The 17,978-nt window shown below is 44.3% G+C and overlaps 1 protein-coding gene across 1 annotated transcript in view; it reads right to left on the reverse strand.

The window, feature by feature from the left end:
- Positions 1–8,518, reverse strand: part of LOC122939290 (neural-cadherin-like) — a 143,946-nt gene extending 135,428 nt beyond the window's left edge. Inside the window, exon 1 of the mRNA XM_044295363.1 lies at positions 7,930–8,518. Coding sequence (XP_044151298.1) covers positions 7,930–8,518 — 589 coding nt within the window. The remainder of the gene's footprint in view (positions 1–7,929) is intronic.
- Positions 8,519–17,978: the final 9,460 nt, after the last annotated feature.

Below are 17,978 nucleotides of genomic sequence, written 5' to 3' on the forward strand. Positions count from 1 at the left end.
AGTGCATTCTATGTCTTTCACCGCTGGGGAAGGGCTAGGTGGATGCCCTTGGGAAACCCTGCCAGCGGAGTCTTCAAACAGCATAAGAGACTGCTGCATAACTTGAGGCTGAGACAGTTTCCCTGGTATGCATGGGGGTGATGTGACAGACTGATGGGGTTGGTTTTCAGGCGCCATCTGTGCGCTTTCTGCAGAAGACTGGGTGGGAGATAATGTGAACGTGCTGGATCCACTGTCGGCCACCCAATTGACTAATGCCTGTACCTGCTCAGGCCTTACCATCCTTAGAACGGCATTGGGCCCCACCATATATCGCTGTAAATTCTGGCGGCTACTGGGACCTGAGGTAGTTGGTACACTAGGACGTGTGGATGTGGCAGAACGGCCACGTCCTCTCCCAGCACCAGAGGGTCCACTAACACCACCACGACCATGTCCACGTCCGCGTCCCTTACTAGATGTTTTTCTCATTGTTATGGTTCACCACAACAACAAATATATTATTTGGCCCAATGTATTGTATTCAAATTCAGCGGGATATAAATTTGAGGCCTAGTATTTAGGCGCTGGGTGACCGGTATGGATTTAGTGACAGAATTAGACTTGGAAATGCACAGAAGCGTGTGTGTGAAGTTATTCTGAATGACCCTATGTGCACCTTCAATATGATCTACCCTTTTAGGGATAGATTTCAAATAGCTCTGATATAGCAGAAACGACTAAATTATGAAATTGCTAAATTGGGAATTGTATTTCAACCCAGAACAAAAAATGTGCTTTGACGGACACTAAATAACTTTCCCAGCCACAACAGGACAGCGGTAACGAGAGATTTAGCGGGATATAAATTTGAGGCCTAGTATTTAGGCGCTGGGTGACAGGTATGGGTTTAGTGACAGAATTAGACTTGAAAATACACAGTAGCGGGTGTGTGTGAAGTTATTCTGAATGACCCAATGTGCACCTTGAATATTATATACCCTTTTAGGGATAGATTTCAAATAGCTCTGATATAGCAGAAACCACTAAATTATGAAATTGCTAAATTGGGAATTGTACTTCAACCCAGAACAAAAAATGTGCTTTGACGGACACTAAATATCTTTCCAAGCAACAACAGTACAGCGGTAACGAGAGATTTAGCAGGATATAAATTTGAGGCCTAGTATTTAGGCGCTGGGTGACAGGTATGGGTTTAGTGACAGAATTAGACTTGGAAATACACAGTAGCGGGTGTGTGTGAAGTTATTCTGAATGACCCAATGTGCACCTTGAATATTATATACCCTTTTAGGGATAGATTTCAAATAGCTCTGATATAGCAGAAACCACTAAATTATGAAATTGCTAAATTGGGAATTGTACTTCAACCCAGAACAAAAAATGTGCTTTGACGGACACTAAATAACTTTCCCAGCTACAACAGGACAGCGGTAACGAGAGATTTAGCGGGATATAAATTTGAGGCCTAGTATTTAGGCGCTGGGTGACAGGTATGGGTTTAGTGACAGAATTAGACTTGGAAATACACAGTAGCGGGTGTGTGTGAAGTTATTCTGAATGACCCTATGTGCACCTTCAATATGATCTACCCTTTTAGGGATAGATTTCAAATAGCTCTGATATAGCAGAAACCACTAAATTATGAAATTGCTAAATTGGGAATTGTATTTCAACCCAGAAGAAAAAATGTGCTTTGACGGACACTAAATAACTTTCCCAGCTACAACAGGACAGCGGTAACGAGAGATTTAGCAGGATATAAATTTGAGGCCTAGTATTTAGGCGCTGGGTGACAGGTATGGGTTTAGTGACAGAATTAGACTTGAAAATACACAGTAGCGGGTGTGTGTGAAGTTATTCTGAATGACCCAATGTGCACCTTGAATATTATATACCCTTTTAGGGATAGATTTCAAATAGCTCTGATATAGCAGAAACCACTAAATTATGAAATTGCTAAATTGGGAATTGTACTTCAACCCAGAACAAAAAATGTGCTTTGACGGACACTAAATAACTTTCCCAGCTACAACAGGACAGCGGTAACGAGAGATTTAGCAGGATATAAATTTGAGGCCTAGTATTTAGGCGCTGGGTGACAGGTATGGGTTTAGTGACAGAATTAGACTTGGAAATACACAGTAGCGGGTGTGTGTGAAGTTATTCTGAATGACCCAATGTGCACCTTGAATATTATATACCCTTTTAGGGATAGATTTCAAATAGCTCTGATATAGCAGAAACCACTAAATTATGAAATTGCTAAATTGGGAATTGTACTTCAACCCAGAACAAAAAATGTGCTTTGACGGACACTAAATAACTTTCCCAGCTACAACAGGACAGCGGTAACGAGAGATTTAGCGGGATATAAATTTGAGGCCTAGTATTTAGGCGCTGGGTGACCGGTATGGATTTAGTGACAGAATTAGACTGGGATATGGCCAAAAAATAACCACACTATTGCTGGTTAAATGCACTTGGTGACGGGCGCAGCTTGCCCCTGATGTAGTATATGGCCAAAAATGAACAGACTATTGCTGGTTAAATGCACTTGGTGTCACAGCTTGACCAACCACACTACTGAGGGTTAAATGCACTTGGTGACGGGCGCAGCTTGCCCCTGATGTAGTATATGGCCAAAAAATAAACAGACTATTGCTGGTTAAATGCACTTGGTGTGACAGCTTCACCCTGATGTAGGCTTTAGCCAGAAAACAACCACACCATTGAGGGTTAAATGCACTTGGTGACAGGCGCAGCTTGCCCCTGATTTTGTATATGGCCAAAAATGAACAGACTATTGCTGGTTAAATGCACTTGGTGTGACAGCTTCACCCTGATGTAGGCTTTAGCCAAAAAACAACCACACCATTGAGGGTTAAATGCACTTGGTGACAGGCGCAGCTTGCCCCTGATTTTGTATATGGCCAAAAAATGAACAGACTATTGCTGGTTAAATGCACTTGGTGTGACAGCTTCACCCTGATGTAGGCTTTAGCCAAAAAACAACCACACCATTGAGGGTTAAATGCACTTGGTGACAGGCGCAGCTTGCCCCTGATTTTGTATATGGCCAAAAAATGAACAGACTATTGCTGGTTAAATGCACTTGGTGTGACAGCTTCACCCTGATGTAGGCTTTAGCCAAAAAACAACCACACCATTGAGGGTTAAATGCACTTGGTGACAGGCGCAGCTTGCCCCTGATTTTGTATATGGCCAAAAAATGAACAGACTATTGCTGGTTAAATGCACTTGGTGTGACAGCTTCACCCTGATGTAGGCTTTAGCCAAAAAACAACCACACCATTGAGGGTTAAATGCACTTGGTCGCAGCTTGTGCTGGCGCACCACAAGACACAAAATGGCCGCCGATCACCCCAGAAAAATGTGACTGACAAACGGTCTGGGCAGCCTAAAAACAGTGAGCAATTGAGGATCAGCAGCTCAATGATCCACAGCTGCAGATCGATCAGTTAATCAAGTCCTTTGGAGGAGTTAATCTGCCTAATCTCGCCCTACTGTCGCAGCCGCAACCTCTCCCTACGCTAATCAGAGCAGAGTGACGGGCGGCGCTATGTGACTCCAGCTTAAATAGAGGCTGGGTCACATGGTGCTCTGGCCAATCACAGCCATGCCAATAGTAGGCATGGCTGTGATGGCCTCTTGGGGCAAGTAGTATGACGCTTGTTGATTGGCTGCTTTGCAGCCTTTCAAAAAGCGCCAAGAAAGCGTCACAAAAGCGCGAAGAAAGCGACGAACACCGAACCCGAACCCGGACTTTTACGAAAATGTCCGGGTTCGGGTCCGTGTCACGGACACCCCAAAATTCGGTACGAACCCGAACTATACAGTTCGAGTTCGCTCATCCCTAATAAGGACGCATGCACACAACCATTGTCATGCCTTCAGCAAGTTTATTGTTAATTTATGCATAACTTTCATACATAGTTATTATGTTTTCTGTATAATTATCTGTCTGTGGATTGTGTAACAGCACCATCTAGTGGCCGTTTTACATACAATCGCAGCTATTTCACACTACAAGTTTGGTCTACTTCAGCTTCCATATCTTAATGACATCATCATCCCTGCACATAGCAGGCATTTTCTTCATTCACAGTCATCACTGCATGAGGATAGCACATGGCTTGTATGTCACATAGCCACATTACAGCCTGTTTTGCATCTGTTTTCTTATGTATTTTGCATATCCTATTCCTGTACTTTATAGCAGCTTATAGTTAGCAGCTAGGGACCATGCTTGTTATGCAGATAGTTAGCATGCTCTAGATATGCATCTGTGTTTGTATAAGCATTACTATATGTCAGACCCCATTAGTAAGCGCATTGTTTTTTCTGTTCCCCAGTTTTACCACTGATTTACATCCTTGCAATAAAGATAAAGTCGAATGTTACTCCATTGTCAATTAATTGCCTGGATAAGGTTTAGCTGTCTGTCAAGCTATGTACCTTCACACATAAGGAGGACAGAACAACCATATATTTATTTATTTTTAAAAGGAAAGCACATGGATGACATCTATGTGTAGCCCACATCCATATCTCTGTCTCCAAAATTATACAACGTGCCCTATTCTTGTCCATATTGTGGACAAGAATAGTCATATCTAGTGATGGGAGTGAGAAAAATGCAGACTGCACACGGAAGGTCTCTGAATTTTGCAGATCTGTGGTTTATGGACCGCAATACTGACATGGTCATGTGCATGAGACCTTACTTGCAAAATATTTACCGTATATACTCGAGTATAAGACGAGTTTTTGGGCACAAATTTTTGTGCTCAAAAAGCCTCCTCGTCTTATACTCGAGTCTACTATCTTACTTTGTCTTTGCTCCGGTAATGCAGGCAGTGCGGGGGGCGGCGCTCACTCACTGACGTCACGCGCCTGCGCCGCCTAGTGGGAGCAGGCGCGTGACGTCAGTGAGTGAGCGCCGCTCCCCGCACTGCCTGCGGCTGCTATTACCGGAGTAAAGACAAAGTAAGATATCCAAAGTTAAAGAATACTGATGAATACTACTTTATAAATATACTGCTGTGAGCGTCGGGGAGGGGGATCTGTGGATGGCACTGTAGGGGGATCTGTGGATGGCAGTGCCATCCACAGATCCCCCTACAGTGCCATCCACAGATCCCCCCTCCCCTAAACAGTGCCATCCTGGCACTGTTTAGGGGAGGGGGATCTGTGGATGGCACTGTTTAGGGGGGAATCTGTGGATGGCACTGTTTAGGGGGGAGATCTGTGGATGGCTCCCTGTATTTAATGCAGAGTGTGTGTGTATATAATGCACACACTCTGCATTAAATACAGGGAGTCAGAGTCAGACTCCCATCAATCTGAGTCACCCTCTTGCAGATGTGTGTATATAATGTAGAGTGTGTGCATTATATACACATACACTCTGCATTATAGCTGCATTTCCCACCCTAGTCTTATACTCGAGTCACTAATTTTTCCCATTTTTGGGGGTAAAATTAGGGGCCTCGGCTTATACTCGGGTCGGCTTATACTCGAGTATATACGGTATTTAATTTCCTGCTCATTCTATGATTATGAGTCCGGTGGGTGGTCTTATTCTGACAGCCTTCTCTGTATGAGTTTGCATCAGGCTGCGCCCTCTCTCCATGGTTTCATTCCACAGGACATTGCTTGTTGCAATGTTTTGTAGTGGGGCTTTGTCGCCCAGCTAATGCCGGATGGACAGGGTCTAAGGATTGTTGAGTTCATTGATCGAATACCTGGAAATTCATTTTATTTATTTTTTTGTCATATGATTCTGAACCATTTCATTAATTTATTTTCTTTTAATTACCTGTACATATGTTACCCTTATTAAACATTGCAGAGTATTTACCCACAATTAGTTGTTTTGTTAGATAGATATGTTATGTATTGCGGTTGTGATATCATGCTCTATGATATACAGCCTGCAGATTGTCCTGCACAATGCAACAGGTTCCCTTTAAACTTAAGGCCGAATGCACACGGCCGTGTTTCATGGCGTGAGCGGTCCGTGGCAACACGGGCTGAATTCCTGCTGAGAGCAGGAGCGCACGGCGTCATTGGTTGCTATGACGTTGTGCGCTTCCTGCTGCCGCCGCAGTACAGTAGTACACTGGTATAGATAGTGTATTACTGTACTGCGGTGGCAGCAGCAAGCGCACAGCGTCATAGCAACCAATGACGCCGTGCGCTCCTGCTCTCAGCAGGAATCCAGCCCGTGTTACCACGGACCGCTCACGGCCGTGTGCATTCGGCCTAAAAGAATCCATTTTAATTGGTTCATATTATGAAATAAGTCAATACCAGTGCCCTGTGGGGTTTACTCCTCGTGAAGTGCTTTATTAATGGTTTCTCAAATCAGATACCCTTGAACTACATTTTCAGACCTTCCCTAAAGGCAGATCCCCTGTCGATACCCTGCCATCAGAGCTCCGGCTGCATTTATACATCAGATACCATCAGATGCAGGGGTAAAAAGTCACATCAAACACGACTCAAGAGAAATATTTGAACATAGTAAGAACATTTCATGAATTTTTAAAGTCCTTTAGAGAACATAAATAATATGATTATTTCATTATCATTTCTAAGTCTTCTATACATTGCAGACGACACTAAACTGTGTAAAGTAATTAACACGAACGAGCACAGTATAATATATATATATATATAGTAGTCGTCTGCAGTATATATGGAGGTTCCTATTGTTACTATGAATATTTCAGGACCCCACATGTTCTGTATGTGGCAACCATATATTTGTTAAAAGAAAGGTGAAATCTGACTGGCACAACTGTCGCAAATGTATGAAAGCGGTCTATAAGAAAAACTGCCTATGTTATCCACAGCCACCAATCACAGCGCAGCTTTCATTATTCAAGAGCAGAATACAAAATGAAAGCTGTGCTAAAATTGGTTGCTATGGGCAACCAATATTAGGCAGTTTCAGAAATCTCATCAATTATATTTGATACCAAGTGTATTTTGATCCAAATGATATAAGCCTTCCTTATTTGGGTGACAACCAGTGGCATTGCTAGCAACTGGCACCAAGGTCCTGTGACCTGGCTGTTTAGCCCAATGCCCTGGGTCTCATCATGCCTCTCCACCATGCCACAAGGTGCACCAGGCATCTACAAACACCCCTGGATAACATGGACTGGCGCTGGTGTCCTATGTCCTGATGGATCTATTTCAAAAAGATTTTCCATTTTCTGAGAGAGACAGGACCAACGTGTCTCAATTCTTTCTTAAAGGGGTATTGCCAACTCAGAAATTTATGGCAAATTTACATGGTATGCCATGAATGTCTGCGGGTCCACCTCTGGGCCATGCACCTGGTGAGGTCACCGCATCCACTCGGAGAATAAGGTTGTCCGGGCTACAGACAGGGCTGCCATCAGGAATTTCAGGGCCCCCTACAGGCAGTGTGCCCCCCAAACTCCTCGCCAGCCCTTCTCACATTCATAGTCATAACAGCCATAACTTTTTTTTTTGTTGCAATACACAAAAGTAAGATTTTAATTTCTATCAACCTTTTTATGGGTTAAAAGGAACCTGTTGGCCTGATTTTGAACCATTATCTACAGTTAAACCTGAGTAGTACTGCAGATATGGGGGGGGGGGGGATTTATCAAACTGGTGTAAAGTAGTACTGTCTTAGTTGCCCATAGCAACCAATCAGATTCTACCTTTCATTTTCCAAAGGAGCTGTGAAAAATGAAAGGTGGAATCTGATTGGTTGCTATGGACAACGAGGTCAGTTCTACTTTACACCAGTTTGATAAATCTCCCCCATGGAGTCCAGATTATCATAATTTTTTTCCTACTACTCCCCATTCTCCCACTGTCAGTTTGGAAACTGAATATAGTGGTGACACAATGCCTGTTCCTTACCTTGCTCCAGATTATGCACTTTCACTTGTATCTCAGTCTGTCCACCTTGCAATTTATGGCTTAGATACAACCGTCCAGATCCGCTTTCTATCCTTACCGGGGGGTTGGAGGGCCAACTGATTTCAAACCATTTACCCCGGTACCTCCTGTCTAGAATGGTAAAGATGGTTTCCCCAAGGGCTCCTCCTGCTGGAACTCGTACTGTGTAGGATGAAGATATGGCTCGCGGGTAAATAGAGCGAACAGGTCTATATTTGGAGGTGAGAGGAGGTAGCACAGGAGTAACTGGAAAGCTGGAGAGAACATGAATTGGTTTTGGCACAAGAGATGTCGGGTAAGGAGTGGAAATAGTTGGAGGCAAAGCTGGCAACACTGCAGTAAGATGCCCACCATTCCCTGGCCTTTGAGATGCATGGACGTTTAGAGAATAGACATCTACATTTAGAGCAGATTTTGGTACTTTAGAGGAGACACCTTCCATGTCTACATTTCTCTTCTTGCAGCCTCTCCTGGTATTGAGAGGAACCCCTCTTGTGGCATCAACAACATCTATTCCATTGGTCTTCCAAGCCTGTTCTTGATACCCCATGCTTTCTACTTCTTTCAAAGAGCAGATCCGCACCCCTGAGTCTAATCCAGTTACTCTACCAGCATTTTGTGTCAAAAATCTTGGCAGTTGAGCATTTATAGCCTGGCAGTCAATGACAAGAAGCACCAGGAGGGTATGAATGCATGTAATGCAGGTATCTAAAGGTCTTTTGCTGCAGCTCACAGATCCTGAGCCTAGGAGCATCTTAGATCACACAGTACTGAGCATGAAGCCAGTAGGAGAAATCTGTCTAGGGGAGTTTGTTGAGCTCCAGCCTCTGGCAGATGCAATGTGAGAGCTCTGAGCTCCTGTCCAGTTGCTCCATAGACCCTGGACACTCCCCACCGAGCAGGGAGTGACAATGGATGGTGAATCCAGACAGCTTTACCCCTATGACATGGCATCCCAATCACTGCTGTCAATAATGGTAATTCATCAAGAATGACCACAAGTATGTGAAAGTGCTTGTCAGTGACAGCCTCATTTACAGAGAGAATGTTCTCTATCCAGTGTGACTAAACCATGGACAGACAATAGTCCATATATTTGCATGCCTTCTGAATTACGGACAATCTGGAAGAAGATGTGTGGAGACATCTTTTTCAGGCAATGTTACATGGAAAAAAAAATGAATGCTAATTAAATCAAAGCAGCCAAACCAGAAACGTCCATCTGTGGACAGCTGTTTCGGATTTTTTGCCCCTCATCAGGGTACTGGTAGGCTGGGTGAGATGTCCTAGATGCAGGATAAGTCTCCATACACCACTGAGTCTCTTCAATGAAGGGTAGTAACCCCCCCCCTCCATTAAGCAGCATCTAAGTTCATATTACATTCTGTCTTCTGTTCTGTCAGTGGAAAAGAAAAAACGGGAAAAAGAAAATCTGCTTTAATCCCCATTTTTATGAAAGGGTTATTTCCTGCATCAATTGTGCTCAGTTTGTGTAGTTCCATCAGGTTTTAGATATTTCTGACAGGAGTAAGGCTGGGGCTACATGGAGATCTTGGTCACTACACTCCTCTGCAGCAAATTGCTGCAACCGTGACCCTAGGATCGCAAAAAAATCCAAAACTAAAGGATTTTTTTTTACCATTCTGGGGTTGTGGTAACTTGCGAGTTGCGCTGTGACCCCATTCAGTTCAGTGGCTGCACCTCTACCCATGATGTTAGGTAGAGCATTGGGCGTCATGACCATGATCGCTATGTTGCCCCAGCCAAAATGCCCTGCCTTTTGTACTTTTCCTCCTGTTAAAAATAACTGAAACCTGTTAAAACTGACCTAAAACTGATGCAAACTGAGCACAACTGATGCTCAAAAGGGATGAGTTTTATTCTGTTCTTCTATTCCTCTGGCAGAACAGAAATACGGATAACACAACGCTGATGTGAAGTCAGCCATAGGCATCTCATTCAGTTAAAGGGGTTGTCTCACTTCAGCAAGTGGCATTTATCATGTAGAGAAAGTTAATACAAGGCACTTACTAATGTATTGTCCATATTGATCCTTGATTGCCGGCTTGATTCATTTTTACATCACATTATACACTGCTCGTTTCCATAGTTACGACCACCCTGCAATGCAGCAGTGGTGGACATGCTTGCACACTATAGGAAAAGGCACCAGTCTTTCTGGTGGCCGGGACCACAAGACTGTGCATAGGCGGGTGTTTTTTTCTATAGTATGCAAGTACGACCACCACTGCTGGATTTCAGGGTGGTCGTAACTCGTAACCCCTGGATACAAGCAGTGTATAATGTGATTGAAAAATGAATCAAGCCAGCAAAGGAAGATATATGGACAATCACAATACATTAGTAAGTGCTTTCTCTACATGATAAATGCGACAACCACTTTAAGGCATTGTTCACATTTGTCTTGGAGGCTCCATTTGTGGCCCCTGTTTCAGAAACGGTCAAAAGGACCAGACAAAAAAATCCCACATGCATCCGGTAAAAGTGGGGGTGTGTTGAGTTCACTTATTTGTCAAATCCGACACTTCAGATAAGGTTTCTATTCCTGGGCAGCACCAACCAGTGGGGGAATGAGGCATTACACTCGTCGTATTAAAATCAATGGGCTGGTTGTGTGTAGCACCAACATGTTGGGTTCCACCCAGTAAAGGTGCTCATAAACACTTGTCGAAAGTTGTCTGGTATTAGTGGCTCTAGTCAAGAAGAATGATGGAGTCAGGAGGAGCCGCGGTTGGCCGACAGTGGCCACCTTTAGAGATGATTTTTGTAGCCCCTGTCCACTCTGACTAATAGATAAAATCCCTGAAAAGAGACGTTCCATTTGATGAAAGTTATCTGGTTTTGGTGGCACTGGTTAAGAAGAGCCTGAATGATGACGAGTCAGGAGGAACAGTGGTCGGCCAAAAGAGGACTTAAAGGGGTATTCCAGTTGCTTGAAATTATCCACTATCCACAGGATAGAGGATAACTATTAGATCAGTGGGGTTCCTACCACTGAGACCTCACCGATCATAAGAACAAGGGCACCATACCCCCTGCAGTTCCCCTGAAATGAACAGGGTTCCGGAGATAGTGGAGTGCTTTACTCGGCTATCTCAGGAACTCCAATAAAATTGAATTGAGTGGCTGCACTCATTCCCACAATCTAATAGTTATCCCCTATTCTGTGGATAGTGGATAACTTCAAGCAACCATAATACCCCTTTAAAAGGTTTTTCAGAGATTTTTCTTACAGATGACCTATTCTCAGGATAGGTCATCAGTATCTGATCGGTGCTGGTCTGACACCTGAGACCCTCGCCGATCAGCTGTTTTGAGAAGGCAGAGGTGCCCCTGTGAGCGCCGATGCCTTCTCGCAGCTTACCAAGCACAGTGCCGTACATTGTATAGTGGCTGGGCTTGGTATCGTGCTCAGCTCTATTCACTTGAAGGCCACATGATCAATAAACAAGTTTTCACTTGGCCTAGGAAAAACAGAGAGAAGGCTGTGACACTCACAGGAGCACCAGTGCTTTCTCAAACAGCTGACCGGCGGGGGTCCCGAGTGTCAGACCCCCATTGATCAAATACTGATGACCTATCCAGAGGATAGGTCATCAGTAAAAAAAATCTCGAAAAACCCCTTTAAGTATATGTGTAATGTCCCAGAGTGCCATTACCACTCCTTTTGGCACCTTGCTACAGTTTCCTATGTGCTAATCCATATTACCTAATGTACCTTATGTCATCTTATAATAATGTGCATATTTTTTCCTATAACTGTTATATTTTATGTCATCTGCCTGGTCTACCAGCAGGTGGCAGCAAACAATGGCAGAAAAAGTTTAATATATTTGCATTAACGTGTTACCGTTTCAGCAACGTTCAAGAAATGTGCCAATTGTATGCCGCAATATGTTTTATTATGCACTTATGGTGCAACTTATGTACTTATGTTATTAGCCATGTGGTTAGCACCTTACTTCATTGCTCGCAATGGACTGCCTCTGAGTGCGTCTGGTATGTTCGAAGCACGTCCTATCTTTAATTGCTCACAGTTGTTTGCCTCTGAGTACAAGTAGAACTAATTGTCTTAAACCAAGTGGTATTGTGCTAAGTAAGAAAGTACATGTAGAACTAATGGTCTTAAGCCAAGTGGTTATGTTCCAAACAAACTTAACACCCCTTTCACACGAGCGTGACTTCCACGTGGGTGCAATGCGTGATGTGAATGCATTGTGCCGGCACGGAATCCGGAACCATTAATTTCAATGGGGCTGTGTACATGTGCTTTAAGTTTTACGCATCACTTGTGCGTTGCGTGAAAATTGCAGCATGTTCTACTGTATATTCTGGAATTTTCACACAACGCTGGTCCCATAGAAATTAATGGAGCAGCGTGAAAATCGCATGGTTGCTGAGATGTTTGTATACATTACGTTTTTTATCACGCTCAGTGCAAAACGCATTAAATCGCATTGCACCCGCGCGTTAAAAACTGAACAACTGAACGCGCAGTTATCACTGAACGCATCCGCAAAACATCAGGACCTAATCTGGACACGCTCGTCTGCAAGGGGCCTTAAGGGTGATCAGCTGCTATTGTGTATCTGGAGTTGTAGGAGAAATTGTTCCTCCTCCTGAATTATGGGAGTATTTGGAGTTTGACTCATCTTCCTAGTATGTCCTAAGGCCTTACATTGCCTCCATCCAAGCTGAGCCGAAGCTTGATGTACTCTAAAGCCAGAACAAGAAGTTCCTAGCATATAAGTAAGATACAGACTACAGCTAACCTAAGTTCCAGCAGAAGAGGAGAGTTCCTGTCTTATCCAGCCTAGCATAGCAGAGCTGATAGCGATACCGCATATCAGAGCTCAGATTGTTGCAGAAGTGTTTGCCTGCCAAAGTAAAGCTAATACCTGCTGATGACCAAGATACCATTTGGGAACTGTTTGGATTACCGTTTATGCCAAGTAAAAGCAATTGTTCAACGTTACTACAAGTCTGGACTCCGTTTATTCCACCTGCTACACCATCCAAGTTCAACTACCCTTTTTGCACTGCATCGGACTACACTACATCTGGGATCCACCGATATACAGGTAGGAGCACAGTGCATACAACACCTACAGAGACATAACACCACTCTGGCAATCCTACCCTGGGTACCAACAATACCATCTACAAAGGGGACTCCATGTTCTCGTTCCTTAACTACAACTGGCGTCACGTTTACTTGCTTTAATAGAGGGACATATTTCGTAGAAACCTCTGGAGGGGCAAGGGATCCCACAGACGCCAGAAATAGGCCGTTGCATGTGGCCACCTTTAGAGATTATATTTGTAACCTCTCTCCTCCCTAATAGATAAAGGCCCTAAAAAGAAAAGTCTCGGGGTATTTCAAAATGGGTTTCTTAAGCAGACTTCCCTTAAAGAATGCTCCAGGGTGATGTATTGTGCTGCTACGCAGTTAAAATCTATGTAGTTTATTTCATTGAACCATTCATATATTCTATATTTGGTCATATGCTTTCATCTAGTGGCCGTTTTTGGTATTGCACTTGTTTTTCTTGTCTTTGATATATGTCATTCATTTCATTGCTCCGCCCCTTCTTCTGTGTACCTCCCTTCCTGTTTCTCCATACTGATCCAGGCATTGAACAGGTACACATGTATTCTCATGTAATCTTGCAAAATCATCATCTTTTGACCGCACAATACCAGAATCCATCTGTTCTGCTGTTATCTGGCTTACAGAATAAAGCAACTTACACGGATAAACTCAGTGTTGGTGAGTTCAAGCTATCTGATAAGGATTGTCCGCAGTGATTATATCTGCTTATACAGGCCAGGCATAGAGGTCTCACTAGAGATAAATCGCTATTACAACAATCGGAGTCAGAATACTCAAAAGATGCATAGAATTTCTACAGCCTGCTGTGTATATATGTGTGCCTAATCTGCAATCAAGCTCATTGCCATCTGCCATCTTGTGAAAGCACATGGTCGCACAGGCTTACTGCACTTCAAGTGAATGTTGAAAACTGTTTCTCTACATTGCACTGTGTTACCTCACCTGTCTAAGCTGCCGTTCATCTTCTTAAAGAGACAGTACAATTTTTTCGCAAAACTGTAAAAAATGTATAGACAAGGCTCTGAACACTCTTTTATGGCAGAACCCATGCAGATACATCATGCCTCTGAACCGGCAGACGTACAGGGAGCAGATTCTGCAGATATTACCGAACAGAGTGTAAGACCCAAACGTACAATAAAACCAACACAGAAACTCAGAGAAAACTATCAAGCCACTAGAGAAGAGTTCTCCAGTAATCTGTCAGACCTCTGGAACAGAACCTCACACCGCATGTCAGTTTTGTCACACTCTAATGCTCAACCAGTTTAAATAAGAGACTCGATAAATCACCTATTTACTGTGTATGTACGCTACCAGCAGCTGTCTGCAAAATACTCAGCCTTCTTGCAGGACTCTAATATAGAGGATTCTTCAGCAGAACTGACTAGGACTGATGCACTGGATCAACAAAGGGATCTTGCAGTGCAAAATGTGCTAAGTTTAAGGTAGAACTCTGCATTACTCAACTGCAGGAGACCAGATCTCACAGATCCACCACAACCATGCGCACTGCACTTTCTTCCAGATCCTCTCGTTCCAGAAGATCAATATTAAGTGACAAGTTAATAGAGTCCCGCGCTGATGCCGAATCAAAAAAGGCACAAAGCTCCTTTACCAGAAAGCAAGCAGAGATGGAAGCTCAAAGGCAGACTCAACAAGCAGAGATAGAAGCTCAAAGGGCAGCTCAACAAGCAGAGATGGAAGCTCAAAGGGCAGCTTAACAAGCAGAGATGGAAGCTCAAAGGGCAGCTCAACAAGCCAACATGGAAGCTCAAATGGCAGCTCATCAAGCCAAGATGGAAGCTCAAAGCAAAGCTCTCCAAGCAGAGGCAGATTCACAAATAAAGATTCTGCAAATGGAAGGGGAGGAAGTAGCTTCCCTAGCAAGGCTGAAAGTCCTTGAACAAGCAATGGGACAAAGTACTAATTCAGACTGCCTTATCCCAGTAGAACTGGAAGATCCAGCTGAATGCACCAGTGAATACGTTCTAAAGCATAACATCTGCAAAGATTACTGTATCGTGTGGGGGGCTGTATCGTGTATTGTTTGGGGTGTTGTATACTGTGAGGTGTTGTATACTGTGGGGTGCTGTATACTGTGGGCTGCTATACTGCTCTACTATATACTGTGGGGTTCTATACTGCATACTGTGTGGTGCTGTATACTATAGGGTGCTATACTGCATACTGTGGGGGGCTGGGGTGCACTGTAACACTAGGGTGAGCCGAGCCCCGGTCTCCTTCCTGCAGAGCGGTGCCCACTTCCAGCCTGAGCCCAGCTGCCCAGAGCACTGACCCTGAGCCGCTGGAGTCTTCAGAACTGGAAGTATTTACAGTCATTCACTGTACTCTACCAGATGTGTGGATTTTTTGTGTGTGTGTTGTGGTGGAGGGCGTGATTGCCTGCTAAGGTGTGGGAAGGCGGGATCCAGGGGGCCCAAGTACATTTTTGCCCAGGGTCCAATCAATATTAAAGACGGCCCTGCTGGAGATCAACCTTCAAGGCTACTATTGCTGATCTCAACCTTACTGCTAAGGAAGAACTTGATTTGCTCATAAAGTGGCTGGGACCAGAATCTGCAGGTCGTGTTAAAAGACTGTACATGCTGATCACCCAGATGCAGGTCTTGTTGCTGCATGGGCAAGACTTTAGCAAGCCTATGGTAACTCTGAAGCCATAGAAAGCGCTCTACATTCTATTTAAGTTAACCTCATGGATACTCTGTGGCCATGTATCACTGCAGGTTAGCAGGTGTGTTTTCAATGGTGAATTATTTGGTGTCCTTATAGGTCCTAGGTATAGGAGTTTCTATTGTAAATAGATGAGATGTATTCCTATATGCCTATGCGACAGACATCCATCATTCATTCACACATCTCACACGCTGGGAGACCAGGCAGTTTGCCTCCGAACATTTGCACAATATGTATTGAGCTGGAAAATGATTGCGACCCTACTGGTTGTGGATCTTGCCCTATACTGCAACCTGTCTAAAAATTGTAGATTGTCACTACCCCACCCCACATGTTTCGCCACGATGCGGCTTCGTCTGGGGAGTTGGGGGTAATAACCACCTCTTAAATAGAATGTAGAGCGAGCGACAGCGGCCCAAAAAATGCATAAATTAACTGACTTAGGCCGAAACTGCAACCTGATATTTTTAAATTGCCTTGTAGTATTGGTTTCTCTGGGTATTTTTGTTTTAAAAGTAAATAATAAAGGTTAAAGTTTTAACATATAGATAGGACCCCTAAAAGGAGTTTTTGGTCAGGTGACTGTGGTTTGATTTTTGTTCCAGAGTCCCCACCCTGAATGTAGAGTTAGTACGCATGTTGTGCAAAAGTATGTATGAAGCCCTGTATGCCATTGTGTCACATTAAATTTTTTGCGCAAACATTTGTGCCTTTTCGTGATTTTATACCCAAAGTTGGTGGGATACTGGGCGTGGTTAGCTAGGCAAATAGGTGTATGCCAGATTTACATATTAAATGTGACTTTTTAAAACAGATGGAAAATAGCTCCATTTCAGTCCAGTAGGGGATAGAGAAAAATAATTGGAGTACGATCTGTACAAATTTTAAAATGTTGGTGCAAGTTATGGAAACGCAGACTCATGATAACTCTCCTCCCCATTTTTTAGTATGGAACGGCCTTTTATTTCTAGGACACACGGTGAGGGTCAATGATAATTCACCGCCAGATAGAATATACCAGGGGTGGCCAACCTGCGGCTCTCCAGCTGTTGCAAAACTACAACTCCCAGCATGCCCAGATGTGGCGTGCCGGAACCGCAGGGGCTACACGTGAGGTGCACGGTGGGCCGATGAGGGGCCAATAATTATACAGCTCATCGGTTTACTCACGGTTAGCAGAAAGCCTCCCTGGGCCAGCAGCACAGTGATGAGGAAGACAGCACGAAATCCTCCGGGGCATACTCTGTGATAGGGAAGCACCAGCCTAGATGGAGGTCGAGGTGCCCTTGATGGCAGTGGTGTTTAGGGTGCTTGTGGCGGCTGGGTCCCTTGGTGGTATTTGTCGTGACGCCAGTACCGTTTATGGTGGTACAACCAGTTGTAGTAATATTGAATGCAGTAGACAGTGGTAGGATACAACTCACAACTTTTACTGTGGCTGGTTTTAGTTGAGGCATATGCATCCAAACAGAATACAGTATCTTGTTCTTTAGAGGAATTCTGTTGATCCACTGTTAATAGGTTTGGCTGGGTTTTGACTCAGGCTGTGGTTCTGTAGAGGTATTTCTGGTATACTTAGTCCTATTATTTCTGTATCTTCCAAGCCCTTGAACAGGTAGCTAATCTGTCTTCTAATATGTATGGTGAGGCTGCCTGTAGCTAGAGTGTCCTCAACCGGCAAACGGTTCCGCCCCCTCCCCACGTCATAGTCTACCTTATAGAAATGCCCCGTCCTTCTTCCTGTCTGCGGCCAGAAAACTCGCGCAGGCGCAGTACCGCCTGTGGCCTGCGCCTGCGCGATCATCAACCTCCTGAGGGCAACAGCCTCAAAAGTCTCACTGGGCATGCGCCGAGCCCAGTGATGTGACCTGAGCGCTGTTGCCCTCAGGACGTTGATGATAGCGCAGGCCGCAGGCGGTACTGCGCCTGCGCGAGTTTTCTGGCCGCAGACAGGAAGAAGGACGGGGCATTTCTATAAGGTAGACTATGACGTGGGAAGGGGGCGGAACCGTTTGCCGGGCTGTGGGAGGTTATTTGAGGATCAGGAGGCGTTCTTGGGCACTGCAGGGGGGGGCGTCACTGGGCACCGGAGAGTGAAAAAAAACGCCCCTCTGGGCACCTTGGACCCTAATTAGCATAACATAGAATCGCTTTTATATCAAAACTACAAAACGAAATA

Source organism: Bufo gargarizans, chromosome 5 (assembly GCF_014858855.1).
Source record: "Bufo gargarizans isolate SCDJY-AF-19 chromosome 5, ASM1485885v1, whole genome shotgun sequence".
Taxonomy (NCBI): Eukaryota; Metazoa; Chordata; class Amphibia; order Anura; family Bufonidae; genus Bufo; species Bufo gargarizans.